General features: G+C 45.1%; 1 protein-coding gene across 2 annotated transcripts; it reads right to left on the reverse strand.

Moving 5' to 3' along the window:
• Nucleotides 1–541: 541 nt before the first annotated feature.
• Nucleotides 542–26,593, reverse strand: LOC144114670 (uncharacterized). 2 transcript variants are annotated; one of them, XM_077648553.1, is made up of 9 exons: nucleotides 26,389–26,593; nucleotides 25,548–25,617; nucleotides 21,854–21,913; nucleotides 20,972–21,265; nucleotides 18,771–18,803; nucleotides 17,145–17,256; nucleotides 5,894–6,127; nucleotides 1,431–1,531; nucleotides 542–875 (listed from the first exon to the last, which is right to left on the reverse strand). In XM_077648553.1, the coding sequence occupies exons 1-9, from the start codon at nucleotides 26,443–26,445 to the stop codon at nucleotides 781–783; spliced, it is 1,056 nt and encodes a 351-aa protein (XP_077504679.1). In that variant the 5' UTR covers nucleotides 26,446–26,593; the 3' UTR covers nucleotides 542–780. The 2 variants fall into 2 exon arrangements, with proteins under 2 accessions (XP_077504679.1, XP_077504680.1); XM_077648554.1 differs by having other exon boundaries at nucleotides 20,972–21,238; nucleotides 26,389–26,582.
• Nucleotides 26,594–27,094: the final 501 nt, after the last annotated feature.

Here is a 27,094-nt window from a genome sequence, read left to right on the forward strand (position 1 = left end):
AAAAGTTAACGGCCTTTATTCTATTAGCATCATGTCAACACCTTCAGCTCTTTTTCATCCACATTACACCTTTGTTGCAGCTTACAATTCAACATGGTCTGGTTACTCCCCCTTTGTCAGCAGCTACATACTGTGTACAAAAAAAAGGAGCAATAATTGCCAACATCCACACTACCTCTAATTGTAGGTAGTTTTCGCTACATTCTGTGCTGCTCTCTGCCATTTACGCCCCACTGGTTCACAGAAAAGTGTCAATGCAGCTTTTATGGAGAGACGAGCTTGAGACTCCCCGAGAGGTGTCCACCCACAACACAGCAGATAAACCTTTATCAGACAGCATGTGCACGTGTGTGCGCAACTGCAAGCCTTGGGTGCCATTGCTAATGACTGCCAAAAAAGTTGCTTCATAACTACTGCTCAAAGGTTCCTATTAGAATGCCACCAAATCACCAGGACAATCAACTAGGCCTTAAATGCCAGTCACTGCCTTGTATGCGCATATAAATATTTCCACACAGCAGACAGCCAGACAAAACCAGCCTTGTACTGCTAAGGCACTCTTTATTTGTTGTCCTTATAAAAACAAAATAAAAATATAAAATAACTTAAGAAAAACAGAAATTTAATGTTTCTTTAACAGTCTAGACTCTGACAATCAATTAACATCACCCTGGCATTTCATCAGTAACCTTATTGCACTTCTCTTCTCCATGCCTCCTTTGCACTCTGTGGAACAAGAAAAAAAAGAAAAAGAAAGAGTGGCAGCTGGGTGCGGTGTCCTCAGTCCTGCCTTGCCTCATGCTTGACAAACCTTCCAGGTGGGTGCCTACGCCACACAGCTCTAGGCGGGCCCCTACGGTTCCATCTCGGACGGGCTGAAAAGGCCACGAGAAGCGATTACTACAGTAGAATCGCGGTTGATACGCACTCTTAAAATGCCTTGGCCAGAGTGCATTGTGTGCAATGGGCAGAAATGCATATATTACGAGGATACCTGGATATTATGAAGATTACCTAGATAAGGCAACAACACTGGAAGAAGGCAGGGGGTAGTTTTTGAAAACCAATAGATTACACACCAAGCACTTTTTTCCAGCTCAGGCTAACTTACAGGCCTCACATAATGACCTTTCTATATTTTCATGAAGCACACTACAATGTCTGCACAAAAGCACAGTAGATAAACTGACACATATACACATATACAAGGCATAAAACAAGGAATGAAAATTTGGTGCCTGTAAGTCCTTTAAAACCGTACTACAGATGTGTATGGTAATGGCCATGGCTACAAGACATTGTCAAGAATGCCTGTTATAAACCTTTCTGCAGCACTGCAGCTTATGCACTTCAGCCATTTCACACCTCATTTTCATTTAAGTACCACAGATCAAATCCTGCAGCAGTCAATGACAGAGCATAGCACTCACCAGCAGCAAAGCTAAACTTAAAGTCAGTACCGTCGTGAGCAATGACTTCTTTGATGGCATTTATGGCACTCTCATGATCCTTGAATCTCAGCAGCACTTTACTGATGAAGGGGAGAGAAAGACAAAGGAAGAGAGGGACAAAAGTTAATTGATTTTCCATACTGTCACAATTGCACAGGAAACTCTATACAGTGAAACCTCATTATAGCAAACAGGTGGACAAATAAAATAGTTATTTATATAACATCTTAGTGATACAGCAGAAATTTGTACTAATTTTTCCAGAAACTCACTGTGGAGAAGCGCATTTTAGTCAGGGAAAGAACAGCAACTGGGAGAGACCTTTTCCCAAGTTTTAGCGCCGTTTCAAAGCCGTTGTGACTGTGGAGGCCACAAACCACTGATGCACATACCAAAGGCAGGTCAAACATCATCTAGGGTGGCTTTCCAGAGTTACAGCGGTGCCAAGTGAGAAATGGGATGCCAGGACGAAACCTGTCGCCGTTTTCACCAGCTGCGCTCCATGACATTTCACGTGAGCACAGGATGGCTACTGGAAAGCTACAGCAACTGACCATGTTGCTGGTACTGCGGCACTATCTACAGCTGTGAGAGGCGCAGACAGGTGCCGACTGCCTGTCTACCAGCTGTTCACACTACTATACCTTCTGTGGCGCCGCTAGCAAATACGAGATGAAGCATGAACCATGGCGTGCATGCTTGCATCACCACAGTCATTCATCTAATGAGGGAAAGCTTGCCGCCTGCCATCCGAATGGGCATAGCTTGGTGCTCGGCAGTTCAACATATCCATTTTATGGCAAACCTCATCCGATGTACAAAGAAATGCATGTGTTTATTAAAATATTTAGGAACAGTTCGATACAGCCAATAATTCGTAAAATCCGTGTTAATCACATGAAGTTTGACAATCTGGGTTAACATTTTGAAACCTTTCTGTGTTTATGCCCAACTTGTTTGCATCCATGTACTATAGACAGAAAATACTTTTGAATTCACTCTGACGTCAAATTTGGCACCAGTGCTTGCCTGGTTAATCCCACATTAGTGAACTTCCATCATGCACAGACCCAAGCACACAAGAAAAGGATGAAAAAAAATGTGCATCTTTCATCTTTTAAACAGAACTCCAGCGGGGGTGGCAAGCTCGGCGAACCTGGCAAAAAGCGCCAAGACTCATGGATGGATGGAAGATTGGAGTGTACCCTTAGAAACTGGGTGGTGGCAGCTGCCACAATGCTCAGCTTTTTTTCTTTAAGCACTCTGCCAAATTGAACGGTATTATCTATAACACAGTGCACCCTTGACAACGCCGGCAGTGGTGGCTTGCTCGGCCCACTGCTGTGCAAGACCAGCAAGTGTATGCTTATGCTGTCTTCGACCGGTCATTTTCTACCTCTAAAGGGCTCTGGGAAGAGACCGCATATTTGGCTGATCAAAACCGCATGATTAGATCACTTGCAGCTGGCTCTTTCCAAGCGCTCACCGATCACTTGGAGTGCCTCGAGGAGTTTCAACTTTCTTTCCAGAGCGATTGGGGCACTTTGGGTCCCGTGGGTACTAACACCAATCCTAGCATGGTGCCGGCATGGCCGAAATATCCAATGGGGTGGTCGGCGGCAGCGACAGGCAGCAAAATGGCTGTGACGACATTTTGATGTTCTTGCACTCGAGTTATGCATAAGCTTCACACCAATGAAGTTCATCAGTATGCACTGCTGTCTCGAAACGTTCCTTCGCTCTGTGTATAGCCAGTGGCGTTTGCAACTATAGAAAAGGCTTAGCGAGAGGAGCCTTCTACGGCAAACTTACACCTGCATTTCTTACAAGACATCTCTGCAGCTCTGTTATTGTGACTTTAAATGTGGTATAGGCGTTCATTAATGTGTAAAGTGCAAAAAGTATAGATGTGAGCAGTGAAAGTTATATGTTTTTGTGGCTTACAGTAGCAGTGTCAGCTAGCGAACTGATCGGGACGATGCTGACCAAACTCAGAAATCATGTTGCAGTGCCGACCAAACAGCTTTGTCAGCGAGCACTCCAAGGATGGAATATAGATGTGCTTTGATGGAAAGTTACGACAGATACGGAATAAATAAAATGCGTGAAATGGAGGTTTTGGCAAAGTGCCAAGAGGCCACCCCCTGCTGATAACATCACCACTTGTTTATCTTTTGATGAGAGCTCCTGCCAGAGGGGTGGGGGTGCTGCATGCTGAGCGAGCTTGGCAGAGTGCCAAGACTGTGCTGTAACCTAAGGCTTATTAAGCATTCCCATTACACACTCGTCACCATCCTGTGTTTTTTTAACCTCATAAACATTTGTCCGACCTTCAGGGCGGGTGTTCAGCATGTACCCATTATCTCACTGCGATTGGCCAGCCCTGCCGGCTACCATGGATCAGGTCAAAGTGAACAATGCTAAACACCAGGGGCAGGATGCATCTGACCGCGTGCGTTTGTTGATAGGACAGACGGAGGTATATGAAATCTGGACCCTTCCAAAAAATCTTGAAATTTTTTTCCCGCGTAATGAACCCTCCCCCCAAACTGATGTCAACTTTTCTGGAAAAAAAAAAGTGGGTTCATTACGCGAGCATATACAGTATTCAAATTTTTCAGATGTGCGTAAAATTTTTTGTGATCCTTACATTCTTAAACACGCTGGTCATATTGAAGAGGGCTGTCTGCAGATGTGATTTTCAGAGATGTCAAATTCTTGACTGTATAAGAATGTCCATTTTTGCCCTGCCTGCCTGTGCTATTTTAGCACTTTGAAATCAACCATTGCTTTCACATCCCTGTCTGGTCCCCTGTAGATCCACGAGAATATGCGACGGACCTTCGTGGGAGACAGGAAACCTGGCCACAGTGATGAGTAGCGGATGTCCCCAGACTATTTTTTGGGATACGCTAGGGATAGCTGCATGTCCCGTCAAGACATCACACTGATGTCCACTGGACGTCAGTGTTGTCATTGGGTAGCGCAGTGCGTACCGCTGCCAGTGTGCATGCACCGATTGGTCCCAATGCTGCAGGCATGCATGTTGGCACCAAGCAGCATCTGGCACCCTAAAGGTGATCTGCGCATGCACATGCTATGTGGCAAGCAGTAGCAGTATGTGCTATGCTAAAAGTGTATTGTACCAACTAAAGAGCGGTGGCAAGGATCGCGCATTACGGTGCGCTGGCAGAGGCTTGCTTGTTTGTTTGCGGCATAACATGTGGGAGGAGCAAACTGCCGACTGATGGTTCTTTTTTTGGGCTCCAAGCTTTCAGACAGTGGCAGTAGCGCAGGCAGGACCATTGCTCACTCCTGCCCATACCACTTCCCATTTGGAAGCAGTTCTTCACGCAGCACTCGCAATTGATGTGCCCTTGTCGATGTTTTGCATCCAGCTAGCCAATTCAACTTTAGTAGTTTGTCAAAATATGTGAATCTTCACACCTTGTCTCCTCCCTGGTGCATTGATGCAACAGCGGTTTGTAAGCAATGGCGGCTTGAGTAGGGAAGAAATACACCCAAGTTGTTTAAAAGGTCTCGTATAAGCCAAGTTCTTGATAAAAAATTATTAGATCTAAGCTTGTTGCCTTAGCACATTAAGCTAAAGCTGCCTGCCATTAGCAGCCTGCAGTGGTAGGCCCATTCAGCCTGCAGTGATAGGCGATAAGTCTAGATGTGACTGCTTCGGGATCTTCAGATGAGACTGCTTCGGCGCTATAACCACTCATTCTAGCGCCCAATCGATAATTCGAACAATTTTCCGGTCCCCTTAGAGTTCGAATTAACGAGCTTTTACTGTAACTGGCTCCCTGAGTCAATGGACACCTCGACCATGTTTTGAGGTATGCGGCAGTGATGTCCACCTTAAGAGTATTCGGCTGCAGTTTTACCCCCTAGATTGCTCAGACTAAATGGCTTGTACAAAACTATTACAGCTTTCACTGTAAATTTCAGATCATCTGTCCTTTATTAATGAATGTCTTCTACACTCTGTGTCCGTGAAAAACGTCCACTAATGAGAGAGGGCAGCCAGCGAAGTGAGAAAAATGTCTCATTTCCGATGCTTTGGTCTGCTTTTATGGGGAGACAGGCTATGAGGAAAGTGAATTGGAGGGCTCCAGATACTTTCGACCACCTGCAGTTCTTTACAGTGCACTGACAACGCACAGTGCAAGGGCCACTAGCAATTCGCCTCCATCGAAATGCAACCACCGCGGCTGGGATTGAACTCTCGTCTTTTGCGTCAGCAGCCGACCGCTATAACCATGAGCTACAGCGGCAGTTCATTCCTGGCGGTGTCTGCTACATTCTTGTCTCATAATGGGGTTCAAGTTCTACATGTAATCAAAATAAGACCAAAATTAACACTAACTAATGGTGCCTAAAAGAAGCTTAACCATGCAGCGAATCTGTTACAGTGCCCATTGCCATGCACTTACCCTTCACGGCGGTCAATGAGCAAGGCATCAGGGAAAAGTGGCCCAAGGGCATCCATCCCCTTGTCATCTGGAAACCCTCGTACATAAAGCAGACGGTCAGACTTGTATGTGGAACTGCTTCGAGGTCGACTAGGCTCCACCTGCAGTGGTTGTCCTTTGAGCTGCATGCTGCGCAGCAACTCCAGTTGTGCACTGGCCACTTCAGGGCTCTCAAAGTCCAGAAATGCACTGCGCCTGCAGAACAAAAATTAAGGCGAGAGACAGCAGCAGGGGCAAAAAGCTTGCGGTACTAGGAAATAAGAAAAGGGCAGACTTGCTTACATAAAAGCCATGCACAGTAAAAGGCTAGTGTGGCAGGCCATCACAACAGCATGATACATGCACGATACATACAGGGCAACAGCATGATACATGACAGAAACAAGGTTCTGCGAAGGTCCAGCGGCTCTACATGAAATGCTAGATTTATAAATTCATCACAGTCAGACTTAACTACGATCCATGTGATGCACGTGCAGAGCAGCTCTCATTCTCCCACCAGTACCTCTTTAGGGTTGTCCAACGAAGCAAACCTACAGCCCACGCATATTTCCCATGCCTTTTCTCTGAACGGCAAGAATTCCTTTCAGTATGTGTTTGGACTAGGAGATGGATATGTCGAAATAAATTTGTGAAACATCAATGCGTCACTGTGCCAATGAACGACCAAATTTATGTACATTACGAAGTGCCCTTAAATACCGTAAAAATCAGACTATAGGTCGACCCCCTCCCTAACTAACCAATTCTAAAAATGAGAAAAATCGTTTTCAATGAAAAAAGTACCGAAACAAATGAGACTACAGGTTGCACAATGGTGACAGTATTTTCATTTAAATGCTGCTCGTATGTACACCTGGCCAATTTTTTAACAGTATCGTGCGCCCATCGACCTGCGTGTTTATTTCTGGCACACTGTACGGCGCCGTAGAGCAAAGCGCTTCCTCTTCATGGATTGCTGCACACAGGTAGGCGAGCCCTTGAATTGCGCCCTCGTGAGTCTAGAGGCACGCGCTATCTCTACCGCATTCAGGCGGATGCATTCTGCAGTCACAGGCAGCGATTTTGCACGCAGCGCAACCTTTCCTTCCAATTCTGGATACGCTGCAGTCCACCCACGAAATGATGTTTTCTTTTGGTTGCTGCAAGTTGTAATATGCAGCTTCTGCCTCCGCCAGTACTGAATGCTCTTTCCAGATACTCCAAATTCGCACCTTGCCGCCAGGTTGCTATGAGCTTCCGTGTACTCAATCGAGCTTTTCGTGCAGGCGACGGTGAATTGCCATCAGCTTCCACTCATTTTGAAACAAAATGTGAAAAAGCAGCCTTTGAACAAAATAGCTTTGCAACTACGGAAACGCAAAAAGCGGTGCGACAACGTCGCCACGCCGCGCTGCTGATGGCGATGAAGGCTGTTGACTTCAGCCACCCATTGTTGCAAGACTTCCGTAGTTTTTCTGCCAATGACCGGTACATAAAACGGGGGTCAACTTTTCGCCATGGTTTTTTGAAAGATCGACCCATACTCCGTTTCTTACGGTAGTTCTGACACCATGTCATGGAAGACTACCGAGGACCCCAATGCTTAATTTCGGATCCTACAGACTTGTCACCAAAATTTGCATTCTGAAAGCTACCCACTCTGACAAAGATTACCAAGAGATTCCAGTACTATCTGGACACGCAACGTTTTCCACACAGTACATGCACAGTGGAGAAGCATTTGAACAGAACTTGCAGGGTGAACACTGGTACCACTATTATGTTTAAAGGGACTGAAAACTGATGAACGACTGCGAAAAGACCTTTCCAAACAGCAATGAAATCAGGCATGGCATTACTACTTAAATAAGGAACAGCATCTTTAAGTCTATGCTAAACGTAAAGGCAAACTTGAGCAATGCTCTGTGGTGAAACTTGGAAGGACAAAAGCGCAAAAAGCAACTACACAAGAGAAGACACGACACGTCTCCTCTTCTGTGGTAGCTTTTTTGCGCTGCTGTCGTTCCAAGTATGAATCACCAACTAGCCCAGCACTATGTTTTATTCTGTGGTGAAATTTTGGCACTAACAACGCAACCCACCATACGACTATGTATCGGCATACATAACTTTTGGTAAATTCCACTGGTCATTTAGGACATGGAGTCATATCTACAGCAGAGCAACTGGATCTGGCACACTGAAAAAATGCTATTGGCAGGGAACTGGGTAGAAGTTGTCCTACGCAGTAAGTTCCACAATGTTCATACAGCACCTGCTGATAAGACTTGTTTGCAGCAGTGCTTCATGATGAAGCAGAGAAACTATGCTACAACTAACTACTCAGATGCACTGGGCCTGTACTGGGCTTTATAACCAAATAGAATTGATACATTTGTGCGTATGCTTCTCATGAAGCATATACGTACTTGATAATTCGACCCCCTATAATTCGGAAATCCGAACTGCCAGCATGGTCCCAGCAAACACCAATGCATGTCTACATGTCAGATGCTCCAATTCCGACACAGGTGAGCTGGCTCCCAATGGCCAATTAGAAATGGCTCCCATTAGAGCGCCATGGTGAGGTATGACCAAAACAGCGAGAAAATGTCCAAATAGACCCCCGGAAGGCTAAACTGTATGGGGTAGAGTTTCCCGCAAACCCGACATGTGCGCAACAAGAGGCATGACAGGAGGGCAAGAAGGCCGAAAAATAGTCCAGTGCTACTTTTAGATTCACTGTTTGAAGCTTTGTGCCAGCGGCTATCGGTTGCATATGGGCCAGTCCGCAGGGCTTAGCTGCACACCATTTAGACAATGATTGAGGCACCACTGGTCTTGTTTTGTAGCGAAACCTACATTGGCCACGAACTCTCACTTTCGCCATGCTCGCATTCCCACCATGGTCGCACCGCACCAAGGTAGCTTGCCATTCCAGCATCAATGCACGTTTCTCTTGCTTCTACCCCTGTGGGTTTTTCGTTCTTCGTGTGCACCAAAGCTGCTTGCTTTGAGCAGTGGAGCCTCTTCAAAAGCAACAAAGCCACTTGTGAGGAGGCTGCACTGCTGTGTCACACCGTGATGGAGGCCGCAGAGGCCTTACCATTTTGCAGCGCTTCTGCGTTGACATTCCCTGCAGTAAAGCATCTAATGAAACTTAAAAAATCGTCGTTACACCGTTTTCACCTCTTAACTCTTTCGTTGCCACGCCTATTCAAACCAATCACTGGTGATTGATGCATTAAATCGCCAATTTCGACATGTAGGAATCGTTTCGCAGTGCCATCCATTGGTTAGTCTTGGCACTGCACTTGTAGAACCTGTTTAAATTTTCCTGCTCTGGCGACGTTCTGGTTTTTGATGGACCTTTTTGAGAACTAATGTGTATGTGTTGTTGCAAAAGGGCGCGTAGCAGACGCACTTGAAAAAAAAAAAAACTGCCACTCCTCGTAATCCAGCATTAGCATCAAATCAAAAGACTTCCAGCAAATCAAACATCGAATCATATTGTCGGCTTTGTTATCCGACGGTGTTGAGTGGCGATAATTACCCGAAAATGATGCAGCTATTCACTAGGAAGCTTTGACTCTGAAGTCCGGGTGGTTTTATTTCATGGAAACGCATTTCTGAACGACCCCCGCATGTCCAACATGTATGCCCGGCCTTTACAGCCAGTTCTGGTTTGGCTTCTCTTGTTAAATCTGCTAGAGGGCTGCATCCGGTGTTACGATACCGCTACAGTGCCAGTCGCTTTGGTTGCTACCATGGCGTCATCGTCCCATGCGACTGCGCCGCGCAGAAAGCGCGTTAAGTATCCTACACCCGCACCAGATTTTAGTAACAAGGATTCGAGCTACGAGTCCAAAGATGACAGTACTTTTGCTCCGTGCTCTGACGGTAACGATGTTTCAAGTCTGCCAAGGACATCCACAGCTGTTCACCGGTGAGTTACTTTTATGGCCTTGAGCAGTCACCGACGTCGAGCGCACTTATCTGCCAACCTTTGTGCAAAAGCTTAGAGCTATTCTTGCTATCTGCAGGGTCTGTACTTCGCTAGGCCAGGATGTGCTGCCACCGGCTGTGAAGAAACTTCAGTTCACGCCAACAAGGCAGCCCAGAGCACATCTCGGCCCAGCACTGTGGAGCAGCGCAAGGCATTTTACGACTGCGCACAATTTTTTTTCTGCTATTCTTCACTGCAGAAGTGATAAATGCTAGCTGCAACAACACAAACAAATATGCTTGGATGCATATTTTGGAGCTTCCAAGCTATACTGAAAGATGGGTCATGGTAAGAAGCGACTCCTGACAAACTACTGAAGTTCATTGGGCTGCTAATTTATATGGGCATCGTGAACTTGCCACGCATCCACCTTTACTGGAATACCAGTGGGCTCTTTTCAGGGCTTCTTCCATGGAACATTATGCAAAGGAGACTGTTTTCTGCACTTCTGCGCTTCCCGAGTGTCACTGATCCGGAGGAGACTACTGTAGCTTCCGAAAGGAAGCTGCACCGCATACTGTGGCTGCTTTAACACATGAATACCACTTCAGGAGAACTTTTTCAACCTGCGTGGAACCTCTCTGTGGGCAAAAGAATGGTGAAGTCAAAAGGAAGATCAGGTATTCGGCAATACATGCGGGACAAAACTGTAAAGCGGGGATATAAATTGTGGGTGCTTGCCGATTCACAGACTGGCTATTCCGTTCAATACGTGTACGCAGGCAAGCGGGAAACAGCCAGTTCAAGTGGGCTAGCATTTGATGTGGTGATGCAACTGTGCAATAAGTACCTCAATCAAGGATACGTTACATACATGGATAACTTTTACACATCAGCGTCTCTTTTTGCTGACATGCTGGATCACAAAACCCTCGCTTGTGGCACAACACGTAAAGATCGTCTGTGCTTCCCACCTGGACTGAAGGATGTGTCGTGAAAGAAGGCAAAGAGAGATGATGTTCGGTGGCTCCGGCGGAACAACATCCTCTATTTGCAATGGAAGAACCGGAAGGTGGTCCATATGATGTTTACAGCACACACTGCCAACAGGCATGTTACAGCCACAAGAAAAGAGAGAAGAGGGGCATGTGGACTATCATTCGAATCGAGAAGCCGCTACTGATTGACGAATATGATTCTGGGATGCTTGGTGTTGATAAGTTGAACCAGTTGATTGCATCTTATAACGTTTTGATGAAGTGCGTGAGATGGTGGAAAACACCCTTCTTTCATTGTATTGACATTGCTGTTGTGAATAGCTATATTATTTTTCAAGAGTACCGCCAGCAACACCTCTAGACACCGCAATTTCGAAGGAGTGCCCACTTCGACAAACTTTCTTTTTGGATGGAGCTCACGCAACAGCTACTCGAGCTTGACGAAGAAGAGGCTGCCCAAGTAGATCTGTCCCAAAAGAAGTGCCGCACCATCCGCAAAAGATGCCGAAAAGGCGTAACTGCAGTATGTGATATCAGGAGCGAAAAGTCGAACAGAAGACTAACATTTTCTGCGAAAAGTGCGGAGTGCACCTGTACCTCACAAAAACCAAGAACTGCTTCACTGCATGGCACGAGAAATGAGGCTGTTTCCACCTGTAGTTTTTTGTGTGTAGCTAAGAATGGCACTGTACAGTTAGTTTATTTTTTACTCAGTGTTCCTAGGTCATTTATCTTCAAAATGTGTATTCTAAATTTTCTTTGTTTTATTGCATCTTACGTAGATATGCCTTTTCTACCTTATTTTTTTCAATTCGCCACAAAAATGGCAATTTTCCAATTTTCTGAATTTTTGTGTGTTCCCTAATAAATTTGCTCTGTAACTTATGTTTTTGTAAAGAACATTCTATTATGTGCAATTTCATATGCAGCAGCATGGGCTGCAGTATTATTTTCACTGGCAAAAAAAAAATCTTCCGAGACCTATGAAAAACGGCTGTTTTCTTGTGGTAACGAAAGAGTTAAGTTGACGACCACCGCAAATGTTTTCACCACAAAAATTTACAATAATGCAGACAGTTTTTGGGCATGGGGGGGGAAAGGGGGAGCATGCGTTACTTCTAACCTTTCGATAATCCAAACAATTCTCCCAGTCACTTGATGCCAGAATTAATGTTTTACTGTACTGTCAGCATCAAATGTAGCATGAGCAATAAAGTGCAAACATCAAAACAAGATTTTAGTTGACTGAATACTCATGCAGCTGCTTTCAACTTCAAAGGCATGAAGATCACTACAATGGAACCTCAACTATGCATCCCCAGTCATGCGGTGACCCGCATTTTACGATTAAGTACCCCACATGGCTGTATGCAGTCTCCAGCAGCTAACATTTTCGTGCTAAGTTCACATTGCAGCTGTCATGATCTTATTTCATTTCACGATGGTACATCTCATCCTCACTGTTGCTGCTGCTCCTTTGAGCTACAGCCGCTATAAAAATCGTTCAAGGCGAGAAGCGTTGCTACATTATCTGATAGCGCAGCAGTGTAAACAAAGACACTGGGATATCCACTAGTTTCTCTGCATAAGAACAGGCAAACAAGGCCTGGCCATTCCAAAAGTGATGGTACCTCACCCAATGAGTGCCAGCAAAATCTCTTTGCTCGGCACATAAAAAAAAATGCTTCACAGCCCAGAAGTTCTGAAATGAATGAAAAGCATGCCAACTCAATCTGCATTGACTAGAAAAATATGCATTCTCCACCATGAAGCAGAAAAGGCTACTCTAGGACTGACTAGTGGAACTACATTAGTTTGAATTCCTTCTGAAAGTTCAGATCTTATTGGCATTTACCCTCTCTTCAATACATCTTTTGACGTAAAAGTACACTGAAAAGTGCTGCCTTGACAATGAGCAGAAAGGCAATAGCCATTGGAGCACGTTAATAGTTTTGTATACATGCGTGAGTAAAAAAAGACATGCACATATTTGCATGAAAGTAGTGCACCAATCTTAAATGCATGCCCCAAAATTACCATAGCAATGTTTCGCTTAAGGACTTTCTGGCAGCTTATGCCCTATTTGCAATAGTAGTGTTGCACTATTTCCAGCATTGGGGTACTAAATACTCAATGGCCCCTAATTGAAAAGCTTATTTTGATCTAAAACTGCATTTCTAACCTAGCCATTGAAGGAACCAGGCAATTTTGGTGCAAAACTTCCGGTTCCCTGAAGAGAGTTAGGGAGCTCACCTATGTGTGGCCAGCCCCTTCAATAAGCTCAGCAATTCACAAGGAGAAGAGTGCACGAAACCAAAGCAGTACACAATTTTTGGGGAAAAAACAAAATACAACTCAACCATGGCAGCAGACATGCAAGAAATCAACCTCTCAATGAAAAAAGCCATTTCCCAAAAACTCACCATCAACCACGCACAACTGAAGAGAAAAGCACACAGTTCATTTATAGATCATGCCTTGGTTAAAATTAATTTCAATGTTAAGAGCTCATGGATCAAATACTTTAAAAACTGACATTCCAACTATTATTCACTTATCCTTTAATGTCCTTTCGATTAGTAACTGCATATCAGCAAAAATTACAGGCATAGTGTGAAATAATGCAATAGTTATGAATCAAATCAAGAACTTAATATATTTTGTTCTTTACCAAGTAAAGAATAACTGCTCGGCATACCTAACACCGGATTAGGAACCACAATGCATGACACGTCAAAGATCGATTTTAGAGCACGTACAGTATAATCTCATTACTAAACACCCCAATACTCTCCCCGGTTTTGGTGTACTGCAAGAGAAGTGTGCAGAATCAAAATACTGTCACAACAGACTTATAACCATAAATGAGTATTATAACCAGAGTGACCATCAAGCCCATACACAGGGTTTCGAACTTGCGGTGACACTAACATCAGTTTCGCTGGCCACTATGCGAGAGCACTACTAAGCTATCTCTACAACGGTTCACTCCTCGTGTTTAACTGCCACTCTCTCGTACTGTGCATTGCATGTAATCGTCATCAACTTCCATCCATGCACAAGCGATCCCGAACTTACTATCACAGTGCCCTCTTAAGCGGTCCCAAAATTTTATACATTATGCTACCACTAAGGACCCCAATCCCCGATTTCACCCATCTTTGCCTGAAGCCTGACCTTGAAACCCTAGCATTGAACCAAAAGCAAAATTAAATTCAACATGCTAGCACACATTCTTCGCATTTGACCAAGTAAGCTAAATCGGCTGCAATTTTTTTCCTCCATGTTCACCACCGTGGAAGGCACCATCTCCGATTTAAACGAACTATCGGATGGACTGGCTTTGATAGGCTTGGCCATTTGTTCTTCATCGTTGCCACTCGAGATAATGGCACGCTCTTCGTTGCCATCGAGGTGGCCTACAAAGAAAAGAGCATGATTGCTTTGAAAACAGGACAGCTGCAGTGTCCGCCCACCCATGGTGCGGAGAAGATTGGGCGAGGGGGATGTGCACTCTGAAGTGCTCGTTTCTTCCTGTGGGTTCCCTATGTCTCAGATAGTCGTCGTACCGGGAAACTGATTCTCTTCCTGCTTCGTGCGGCACGTGAATTCGCTGGCAGCGTGACCTGCGGCCGCATCACACTGTCTGGTATCGTGATGAGAGGTGTTGCAGACATGAAAAAAGCATGACTGTCTCAGACGGTTAATAACGTTTGCAAATTGAACATGGGGAACGGCAAAGTTCGAAATTTTTACAGCCGGTTTTTTGCAGAAAGATTTTTTTGACATTCCCGGATATTTCGGACTGTTTGATTATTCGGACCATTTCCCAGGTCCTGCAGAGTCTGGAAAATCAGTCTGGAACTGTATATTTGCAAGGCCAAAGGAAGCTTCAGCCTATCCAAGGTAGTAGCAGGCCCCTTGTGTGCCCAATCCTGTACACAGCATCACTAATTTAACAGCTCTGGCATTCAGCAGGAGAGCCATATTTCGCGAGATTGAATCCCGGCCATGAAGACCGCATTTGACTGGTGTGGTGCACGCCGTGGACCAGCGCCCCGAATATCTCTGACCACAAGTTGGGCAGTGATCAACTTCTATTTTGAGTACATTAATTCACGGAAATTTACGGCAATAACAAAATGGCCACTGACACAGTAGCTACCGACGTTGACGCGTGCATCACCATGAGTCACCAAGACACACCGAAGAGAACTTTAAGTAAACCACTCGCTACCAAAAATTCCACCGCAAAGAACCCTAAACTGGCTTACTGGTCACTTAAATGAGTCCATTCTATCCGAATGTACATTGTAACGGAATCTTCAGTAAATGAAGTTCGTCAATGGCAAAGATAGGAAGATCAACCAAACATGGCACATTGCTTTGTTATACTCAAATATTCGCTGAAACCGGATCTGTTCTAATGAGATTGTACTGTACTTGCTGCTAGGTACTATCGGGGACAAGCATGAAAGTGACCTCGCTGCACAGTTACCACATTTGTTCGTCATCACCTCACTCCACTAGCATATATTATAGGGTGTGAAAACAATTTCACCACCACAATTGTCTCAATCAGTTGGCTAAAAAGAGCTTATCTGGTTCGGTTGCGAATCAGGCATCCTGGACACTTTTGTCCCCATTAGTACTTCAATTTTCTCACTTCCAAACGTACCATAGCTGACAACAGCACAATGCATGCAAAAAAAATTTGCACACTCTTGCAATCATTAACATGGCAATCCCACGAAAATGGGCATTCCATAGCCACTGTAAATCGTGTCGAATTCTGGGACATCAAAGGTTCCTAAAATTTAGGAGAATTTCCAGCTCACATGACAAGATAACAATAACAGCAGACAAATATTAGATGCATTGTGACTTAAAAGCTAGGGGCAACATGCCGTCTGCAGCCTACAGTAGAGTCCTGTGCTACCACCTCCAATGAAAAACAAAAGCTGCAATGAACACCTCTTCGTTCACTTAATGCCACATATACTCGTGTAAAGGCCGCATTTTTTTTCCCACAGTTTCAACACGGTGCAGCCCTTACAAGGGACTGGCATTTTCAGTACAATTTTTCAGACTGCAGCGGAGCCCAGATTATGGGTCCCTCTTTTATGCTGAGACAAGCATTTTCGTGACGAATTAGCGCAGTCCCGGTAAATAATTCAAATACACTATGCATTGAAAGTATGAATGACAGGGCGCATGCCCGACGACCGGCATGAATGAACCACAATAAGTAAAAAGGTTGCTAATCAGTTTACTGGAAAACATCATGCGATCCTAAGTCAAGATCAGAATCCTCCGAAGATCTGGCGCTCAAATGACCGACTGATCCGAGGCCGTCAGCGTGAGGTGGCATTCGGCTGGCCTGCTTTTCTGCACGCTTCTGGCCTTGTGGAAATCAATTATACATTCATTTTAATGTGAGGTTATTGTGTGGCAGTAAACTGCTAAGAAGTTTAGATCTTTTGTAGCTAGATTCAAGGCACTTTTGCTGCAGCTTCAATGCGAAGCAGGCGAACAGCACGCTACTACAGCACCAGAGCCTAGCGGGTGGCGCGTTACTGCAAAGAAACTCTCCACTAGCTTGGGTGCACCGCATTCTAGTTTTTTGCGCAGCATACAGCATAACGTTTTGTTCTTTTTAGTGCAAATGCCAAGCACGACAGCGGCACCACATGTTCGCGGTTCCAGGCGGAGTCTGGCGCGCAGGACAACTCTTGCACGGTCTTGCAGGCAGTTGCCTATCAGCACCCAGCGCAACATACCATGTAGGCAAAATTATGCACCTATAAAGAAATTGGAAACGACGGCAGCGCAAAAATTCCTTGTCTAGTCTGTCCTTTTTTGCCCTGCTGTCTTTTTTAATTATGTACCAACACTCCCAATTCGCGACATTAATGAAGAAATTCTTTAGGCTGACTTTTTCCAGAATTACCGGCTGCCAAGTAGGGGGTACAGCCCTTAAACGAGTATATACAGTACTTGAATATCAAAATTTGAGCAGCAACAGCCAGGTGTCATCACACTGGACCTCAACCTCTCCTGTGCCTTGAGCAGAGTCACTGCATCGCTGCCACAAACAGGTTTTTATAAACATGCTTTTGCAAAAACACGACAATGCCAATTCCCACATGAGACTGTCCCAGTGCAAGATTCCTTCAAGACTTTTTCCACTCTGGGCATCAAAAAAAGACATGTATAGTGCTGCATACAACTTAGTCCTGTAAACCAGTACTATTCAGTCTGCTTCATTAATCAAAGTAGGACAAACCTGTTGACAAAGCGGACACTACGGATGGCATCCGACAGGGCACGAACATCTTCCTTGGTCACTTGGCTTGACATATTCCCAACGTACAGCGAGCGCTTGAACATGTCGTCAGCTGCAGTAGGGGCAACAAGATTGGCATATGGAGCAACTCTCTCCAAAATATTACTACCTCCAGGCAGTACCTGGCTATTAAGCCTAAAACACCTTGCACACATGTAGATGTGGATATAACATGGAACTAAAAAATACACAACATATTGCTGCTGTGTACTTATCTTTTCCTTCAGCCACTCACTACTGACATGCTAGTAACTTGAAAGATGAAGAGGTCTCCAGTATTCAAGCCTGTGCAACACTGTTAGATTAGGAGCAAATTGCATTACAAGTGCCCGTGCAAAACAGCGGGAGACTCCACTCTTACAGAATAAACTTGGTCTAAGCTTTAAACCTGAACTCAATTTTACCACTTTCCAAGCAGTTTTTTTAATGACTTTCGTTGCAAGACTATTGCCGGCATTGCATTTGTAGGGATGCAGCTGCCATAGGTGTGTGTTCCTCGTTTAACACATCAGGCACCCTCACTCCTATTCAGCGACATTAGCTTCTACGCATTGTAGCTGTACAAGCACCACATACAACCATCAGTCACGCTGGCACTATGGCACAGGTTTCTGCTCTCTTCAGTTTGCAAATTTTTTATCAGAGGGTCACAGCCTCAAGAAAGCGTCTCCCACAAGCATATCCTGTCCAGCCTCGCAGCAGCAAGCGAACTTAATTTGGGATGTCAGCCGCTGCAAAAAGCCCTAGGAATGCTAACAAGAAATGAGGAATTTATACTTTAAAGAGAGTCTTCTCATTTAATAAAATGAAGGCTACGTTAGTACAATAAACGCGGAGCCAATATCATCGGTGACATCGTTGTAAGCACTCGAGAATTCTACAATAGCCTTGTTCTAGATATTTTTCATTATCACTAGCCCCGTTACATAAGCTATCAACACATTATTGGATAGCAGTAATTGGCCGACAGTGTGGTTCATGGTGGATTACACACAACTGACTTGAAGGGTGCAACTGTCAACTGCCACCCAGGCACACAAGCTGCAACTGAAGTAACATGACATGTGTGCACTTACTGGACACTATAATAGCTGAGACGGCAAGATTCCAGAAAAAATTTTCTGCAATTCTAAGTGGGCGCAACCTCTTATTCCTGACCACAAAAGATTTCTCAATGCCGCAAAAAAAAAAAAAGCTAAAGTTGTACTTTCGCACAATCTGCAGCACGATAGGGTTGTGCCGCAAGAATATGTACACATAAAGTTTACTTTTCAGACTGACGAATTTCTGCAACACTGTTTTGAGATTGTACAGAAAAAAGAGAAAGGACAATGCGTGATGGGCACACATCTAAACTGGTTGGCCAATGCTAAGTTTGCCAATCAGTGTGCTACATCAGGAAAGCACGAAAATTCAAGCACATGCACAAGTTTAGAGTATTTGTAGATTTAATTATTTGTGGACACAAATGTTAACCATGCGAAATTTACATTTGCTCATCCCAGCTATTAAGCTTATGATGCAAAGAAGAAAAAATGTGGTCCAAAAAAAGCTGTCCGTTCTCACCCCAGACATAGCGATGAGACTCTGGGATGCTTTCTGAAAGGAGAAAAAGTAATGAATTGACAGTCACCATTGAAAACAAATACAAGTAGCTCGTTGTTCACACATTTCAAAAAGCATTATCACGTGCCAAATACAACTTAACTTTTTCCCTCCCTCGCCCATTAAGCATTGTAAACGCGCCAATGATGACTTCGCGCACAGATTTCTGAACCTTCCGTGTTGCTTACGAGCACGCTGTGCGTCCGGCCTCTAGTCAGAGAACTGAAGTTTCAAAGTGTCATTTTCAATGTAGTCTTCCTTTTTCCCACCGAGAGGCAGCATTTTTTAAACCCGCTGCGAAGATGCAAAGACTCGGTACCACGGCTCATTGCCCACTAATGACAACTTAGCAGCATTCGGAGCCTTCCACGTTGCCTACAGGCACAGTCATCTGGCTTGTAGTTAGACTACTGAAGTTTCGTTTTCTGTTTTTTCTTTCCCAAAAGGCGGTATTTTTTAAACCGGCTACGAAGATGCAGTACCGTGAAAGTCTCTTGGCAGCCTTCACATGCGCGACTCTCTCCAAAACGTCAAGAATTTTAGGACTGCACTTTGTCTACGATTGATTTTATCGATGTCCCGAGCAGCAGCGAGTCTGGAGATACTGCCTTTTCGTTGCAATGCAGTTCTGACATCGGTGAAGACAAACCACCCTGAACACACACAGCCGTGCTCTGGTTCATGGCATATGCAATTGATATTGCAGTTTGGAAGCACAATTCACTCTAGCAACTATAGGGTTTCCTGTTATTGTTTTGTAGCAAGAATACCATACAAGATGGAGCTTCCATTTTTTCAGATACAGGCCAATAGAAAGCCAAACATTGGCATATTTCAGAAAATTCTCAACGTTTTTTTTTTCTTTTTTGATAGATGCATGCCTTTACATGATTTGTTCAACTTTTTACTAAAATTGTTTAGAAAAAATTTTCTGCTGCAACATGCTATTTGTGATTCAAATTTTTATGCTTAAAAAGTGCATTTTTAGCTTTGTTTTCGGGTGTTTTATAAAATATTAAATGCAGTAGTGGTACAGAAAAACAAAAACTACTAACACGGTCACTTTTCGCGTGGTAAAAACATTACTTAAAAACATGATGTAACATGACTTAAGAACATTCAGGAACACCATCAGATTCCAAGGGACCAGCAAAATGTTTTAATTATCTGGAAGTCCGAATTAATGAATAGGCTTCAAAAAACAACGAATTAACAAGCGACACTCCAGTCAGCGTTCGAAACTGCACTCTGCTGGCTGGCTGATGTGTGGCCAGGCCACTGTATCCACAGTCTGGTTTAAAACTGAAAAGTAAAACCAAAACTACTGGATACTTTTTTAGTGACAGGACCCTTTGAACTAACACCTGTGTGCGTACACGTCAGCGGTTCACAGGCAACACTACGCCATGCAACTCTAATTTGATGAGGGACATTCTGAAGATTGCTCGCTGCGCCTGCTCATCATACCACTACATGCTCCAATGCAGCCCAAAAATTCTAGGGACCAGCAACAGCAGCAACCATGATGAGTCAACATAAGCACCCACTGTCGCAGCACTTCGTTAACCTACACTCCAGCTTTGATGAGCGCAGTGATACGGCTACAAAACACTACATGCAGTTGAACATTTTATTTTTATTTTGCTTCCTTTTCAGTAAAAGCTCACTCAATTTGAGTATTTCCAACAGGAAATGACTTTTAATTAACAAGGTTCTACTTCATAAATCCAAAGAAAGAAGCTGCCAGAAACCGCACATTCTTCCCGGCATGAACAAAGGCTTGGCACATGCAATGCATATCACAGTTTGGAAGCACAATTCTTTCAACTCTAGCAACAAGAGTCGCAGCTTTTAGGCATGCTTTCCACATCAGGCATGTTCAGAGCAAGGAAACTCTTTTTCAAAGCGAAGTAATCACCCAGAAAGGCCAGATCAATGTGCGATCATAAGGTCATGGACCATAAGCAAAATGTTCCCAATATGATATTTTAAGTTTTCCACATGAAAACCACACACAGACAGCACATCTTTTTTGCCCAAGTGTAGTCACTAAATAGTCCTTATTTTATACAGCTAGCAACTACTATGAAAAGGTGCAAGCATACAAAACCATCACACTGTGCAGTGAATAAAACAATGGACACAGCAGCCAAAATACACACCATCCATGTCAACACGTGGCCTTGTGTCTGAGCGGTCCCGAGACGTCCTGTTACGGTAGTAGCCCCGTGATCCACTACTGCGGGATGGAGGTCCACTCTCCCGATCAGTGCCCTCAGGCTCACTTTGGCTGAGGCTCTCTCCTTCCTTCCTAGGCTTGCGTCGCTTAGGGCGGCCACTCAGGCTGCCCTCACTCACTCGCCCATTGGCACGGTTCACAGCCCGCCTAGGACCCTCATGTCCTTCTGCTCCAGTTCCTTCAGCAGTGCCTGAAGAACAGGAAACTGCATTCTGGCCTGAAAATGGAAGTTAACCAGCAAAATGCAACAAGATGCGCAGACTTGCCACAACATTAATCACTGAATGGGGGTGGCAAGTGCATGATATTCCAAATGAGCTAGTGTCACTTGCGTGGACACTTTCTTTGTATTGTGAAGTGTAAAAACTGCGTACCATGCGCTTTTGCATGGCTCACTGCTCTTTCAAAGCATTTTAGCACTTTTGCCAAGCAGGAGCACCATGCATCATAGCAAGCAAACGAACTGCCTCAAGACAGGAACAGTCACTTTGTTGCCTGCATAGGCTCGCACTCCTGAAAAGTGGTGCAGCAATGCATTCAAACCAAAGCTCACTTAATGTACACGTCTGCTCCCGAAAGCACATCTATCCATTTCAGTTTATGAACTTTCACACCATTCAAATTCCCGAAGTCAAATTCACTACTCCACTTCTTCAAAGCATTGCATCAAAAAGTCCAGAAAAGATCTGCTAAACATGAGAAAGGAAATAAACACTGAGACCATGAAAATGTTACACCTCCACCAAGGCATCCAGTAAACCAAATACACTTTAAAAATGTAGAAAATTTGCCACATAAGCCATACCTCCATTTGCATCAGCAGCTTTGTCAGCATCTTGTTTGGCTGGCTCTGCGGCCTGAGTTGCTGCAAAGAGGAGCACTCATTTGGCGACAAAAAAAAACTGACAGGGCAATCGTTAAACCTAATGCGAGAAAGTTGTGACAACAGATTTACTCTCAATGGTTACATTGATGCTTTTATAAACTCTAAGCCAAGACTTCACACAGGCGATCATTTTCTCCGGAGGGTGGAGGAGGGCAGAGGTGGATGTGGATGGGTGGCACTTCTTGAGCTGGAAGTGGAGTGGGGTGGTGGGTCAAGGGTGGCACCGGATGAGTGAGCAGCCCCCTACCTAGGGGAGGTGGCCGGTGCTGGAGGGCAGCTGGCTTTCCTACTGATTCTTTGAATTTGATTTCACTGTCATTTTTAATGCTTGAGCACTACAACCACCCCCCAATCTCAGATTTCGCCGATGTTTGGCCGAAGCCTCTCTACATGACCTTGAGGTTGCTCTTCCCGAGCAACCTGGGTCTCACAAGCCCCACTGGCGGCAGCACATGCCATCGCAAGGCAGTGGTATCACTTAACCACTGCACCACTGTGCCAGGAGTGGTATAAAGACTCCCAGCGGTCTAAGAACGCAAAGTATAGAATGCCCAATTTCGCATATATGGGCATTAACCCATTAACGCTGTCGCGTCATACCCTTGGCTGAGCTTAAGTCCGATTTCGTCAATCTTTGTCTGAAGCCTGCTTTGCCTTGAAAACCAAGCCTCGAGACAAAACTGAAGTGAAAACCAAAGTGCTAGCGCACCTAATCCACATTTGGCCTAACCACGCTAAATCGTCCGCCATTTTTTTTCACTCCGCTGCTGAATGGGCTTATAGTGGGTGCAGATAGGTAGATTGGTGGTGGGTGGATTTTGTGGAGGGTGGATTTTGTGGAGGGTGGAAGAGTCACTTGCTGAGGCTTCACAGACAATGCTGGCATTTTTGCCGAGTACCACTGATACTATTATCACAGTTATATCAAACTGGTATTACCAGAAGGAGGAGGAGGAAAACCTTACACCAAAAAAAAAGCAAGAAAGCTTAATCAATTCTGCACTGATCACATTAAAAAAGTCTAAACCTTCAGGCAGAATGCATAGCTTGTTTGTTTTCAGCACATGAAAACCCAGCACCACTGGCACAGTGGGACCAGCACTTCAACCTGACCTTAAATGCAGAAGGCCACTGGCCTTAATTTTAAGCGTTGCAAGCACATTCTTATGACACATGAAGCTAATGAGGCTCTTAACATTTCCTGAGAAATGAAAAGTGGAATAAATGTTTTCAGAAGTGCCAATGAATGATTGTAGTCACCTCGTGACTCAACAGAACTAGCAGTTATTGCAATTCAGTGCCGCAAGGTTCCACCACCTTAAATATTAATTAAGCAGTCATCTGCAGCACTTATGGCTTATAATGAATGCTTGATAATCTTGCAGCTATGTGGAGGCTGTTCAAAATTAAAGACATAAAAAAGTGCCAAGTCATCATATGCTAAGTTGTGGCAATAACTGCAAAGCAATTTTTTTTGCAACACTACATGGCTTAATAAGTGGCAAAAACAGGACTCCGAAGGTTGCAATGAAAAAGGCAGCAGCCACAATGCACATATCCTTCAGCAAAAACACCACCACTCAGGCATGTGACAGTGTATAAAAATGTAATTGAATTGATATTGCAGCAGATGCTGCAGTGTGTGTCTCGGCACACAACATTTGACTCTGTAGAAAAAAAAATTTGTAGGTTTTAATGCCCCAAAGTGATACATGGGCTATGAGGGACGTTACAGTAGAGGGCACTAGATTATGGCCACCTGGAGTTCTTCAGTGTGCGCTGACATCGCGTAACACACGGAAGTTGAGCACAAATGCAAACAGCACTTCATAAAAAGTGAGAAAAGTCATGTAAAGCTGCTCGTGTGCATTATGCACACTGCATGAAAATTAAGCAAGGAGGATCTTCTGGAGCACATGTTCCTTTCAATGCCTACGATACTAATGCTGAAAAAAGATCAGCACCTTTACACCCTCCATCATTATATACTAATAACAGGACTTGAAAAACAAAAAAAGGGAATCTTCAAAGTGTTGCTGGTGAACTCCAAAGATTACCGCAAGGCTGCTCAGGACACGTAAGTGGCACCATCCTGGTTACACTTCCTAGTTCCTAGTTATCAAGCTAAATTCCATGTCATTCCAAAGGTGCAAAACATGCCCGCTTTTATCAAGCACCATTTACGAGCAAAGGTACACCCTTCCAATTTTTTTAACCTGAACGCGGAAGCGTCGACTGCCTGGCGCTGCTGTGCTGAGAGGAGAGGAGAAAGCCTGAGAGGGCAAGGGCACGCCCACAATTCCTGCTGCTGAAACAAGCTTCATCTCTTAGGCTGTTCTCATTAGTGCGAAGCAACCCCTGTCCACCATCGGCTGTCCACCATCGGATGCCCAAGAAGCTGAGAGCAATTGTTTTTATCCGCTGCATATAGTGTGGGCGATTCGGAAAAGAGCGTACATTTGGGAATAGCCTAGCATGCCCAAGAAACCAGTTGCAATCATTACTTATGAAAAGCTGATTGAAGAGGACCCTCGATTTTGCCGCGTTAATTTCGTTAAAGCAAATGCTCTCAACACGCTACCCGCAAATACAACCAAGACCTGTACAGTCGTGCTTGGAACGCTACGCGTCTGCACCATTCCAAAGCTGCAAACACGTAGCAGATAGAACACGAAACGAACACTTTCAGGGGTTGCTTCACACGAAACAGAACAGCCAAGAAGACGGCGCTAGCTACAGAGGCATGATCAGCGCGCATGCTTGTTCCCTCTCCTGATTTCCGCTCTGCTTCACCTCGGCACCGCTGCACCGGTCAGTCGGCCCTCGCGTGTTCATGTTAAAAAATTGGTTTCGTTTATGGGAGTTTAACATCCCAAAGCGACTCGGGCTATGAGAGACGCCGTAGTGAAGGGCTCCGGAAATTTCGTCCACGTGGGGTTCTTTAATGTGCACTGACATCACACAGCACACGGGCCTCTAGAATTTCGCCTCATCGAAATTCGACCGCTGCGGCCGGATCGAACCCATGTCTTTCGGGCCAGCAGCAGAGAGTCAACCACTCGGCCACCGCAGCGGGCGATGTTAAAAAACTGGGTGTACAACTCCAGATTCTCCGCTACTGCCCATGAAAGTTTAGTCTGCCAAAAGATGAACATAACTACACTGAACCAATCAGCAACATGGCAATCAATGCAAGATAAAGGGCAATCATAAATACGACACTCAATCATGCAACAGACAGACACTAGCAGTAAACATATAGACAGCAAAGCAAAATCGCACCACGAGTATATTACAGAAAAACACTCCAAAATTCTGCTGCACTTTAAAGAAAGGCATCTTTATGGCCATGGAAATTAACTGAATGACATATTTAAAAGCATGGACCTCAATGCAGGAAGTGAGCCTCAGCAGTGCAGCTAACAGTGACCATCTGACGAGACAATTTGGCAAGCTTGGATTGATACAAGAGGTTTGGGGGCGTGGGCCACCACGATGCCGGGAAGTCCCAAAGCTCTGCGCTGGTAAACTAACAATATATAGCACAATTTCATAAGGAAATCCGAAAAAATCTGAAGACGTATTAGCTATCATGAAAAAAGACGTTTTATACCAGTCGTAGGTACAGCAGCCTTTTCACCGCCAGCACTCGTCTCTTGGCCCTCGGATCCAAGGCTTGGTTTCTGAAGCAGATATGCCAGTGTCACGGACAAAAAAAAAACTACTGACGCGAAAAAGAACAGCTGAACGCTGTAGGGTTCTCAAAGCATGCGCGCTTTAGCTCACTCGCTTTATCGAACACGATCTGCTCGCAGTCATGCAGCGCGTGACGCGACGACAAAGAATTAATATTACGTGTTCTTAGGCTTCGTTCGGGGTGCAAGCGTTGTTCCAATATAGACACAATGCTGCATACGAAGCCCGAGTTCCTACCACCCACCCACTCCTGCGCATCAAGGTATGCCAACGAGACACGCCAAGCCGAGCCGTCCGATTTCACAAAATTTTCCGAAGAGCTGCCTGCCTCGCGCGCCGGCGGTGGTGTGCAAACAGCACTCTTCGGTGAAATGTTGCGGCTGGCAAAATGAGCTTTCTCTAAATCCAGAACGCAATAGAACGTGTCTACGCGATAATGGGCCAAACTTTCAAGGTCTGTCGCCGTCGATAAGAGCAAAGCCCTTTCGGGTCTCGTCAGCGAAACGGCTGGAAGGCCACGTTTCGCAAAACGTTCTATTCATTTAAAAGCGAAACACGACAAAAGTAAAACCGAAACACACGAAAGCCGCGCAACACAACGTATATTTCAAAAATTCAACACGGGTGTGGTAAGGCGAATAGAATGTCGCCTCAGCAGCAGCACGTTTCCCTCGCGGTCCCGAGACCATGCGCCGCGGCGACTGCGGTGCGGAGTAGTGAAGTTGCGCTGCACACGGCAGTTGCGCTACGGGCCTTACCTCACTACCGGCCGACGGGTCGGGCTGTTTCAGATCAGCATCCTTTTCGGGGCCCATCTTCAACCTGTCAAACGACGACAAGAAGGCTAGAACCTACAACGCTACGAAACAAACCTCCCTCCGAAAATGCGGGCAGGGAAATGCGGCTCGACGAATTCTTCGAAGCTGCGCGTGGGAAGTGCACATGGAAGAGCATCACGGGATCGAAAATGCTCACGTGCTCCGCAAGCGGCACGTCACATACGGCCGAAACGGGCGCATGAGCGCGCGCTGTTTCGTTTACTACTACCACTACGACTCCTACTGCTCACACTACTACGGCTGCTATTACGCTAATACCCAACTACCGCCTGTTGCGGGTTGTCGCCAAAACGATTATCGCGGCGCTGTTGAGTGATTTTTTTTTTCGCAGACGACACGCTGCTGAATCGCCGTTGCAAAAAGAAAAAAAAAAAGTTGCCCAGCGGTGCGTCGAATTAGATTTGGTTTGCATAACGCATCTTATCGGATAACACGTGGGTGGGCCGCCTAGTCCGGTAGTCCACTGGTTACTGCTGCTGCGCTGGCCCTCACCACCAGCCACTGCTGACGGCCAGGATCTTCGCTGAGCAAAACAGCCTCCCACTGAGGGAGGTTTGAAGCTCTGCTTTATCGACGATCACAGAAAGCTTAGTTTGGCCAAAACTGCAACAAGTTTGAACACTTT

Source organism: Amblyomma americanum, chromosome 1 (genome assembly GCF_052857255.1).
Source record: "Amblyomma americanum isolate KBUSLIRL-KWMA chromosome 1, ASM5285725v1, whole genome shotgun sequence".
Lineage (NCBI taxonomy): Eukaryota > Metazoa > Arthropoda > Arachnida > Ixodida > Ixodidae > Amblyomma > Amblyomma americanum.

What these genes read in the sequence shown, in the direction of transcription:
- LOC144114670 (XM_077648553.1), bottom strand. Translation starts at nt 26,445, where the DNA reads ATGGGCCCCGAAAAGGATGCTGATCTGAAACAGCCCGACCCGTCGGCC. An exon ending in ACCCGTCGGCCGGTAGTGAG is followed by an intron (nt 25,618 to 26,388) that starts GTAAGGCCCGTA and finishes TATCTGCTTCAG; the next exon opens with AAACCAAGCCTTGGATCCGA. An exon ending in GTCTCATCGCTATGTCTGGG is followed by an intron (nt 17,257 to 18,770) that starts GTGAGAACGGAC and finishes CCCCTACTGCAG; the next exon opens with CTGACGACATGTTCAAGCGC.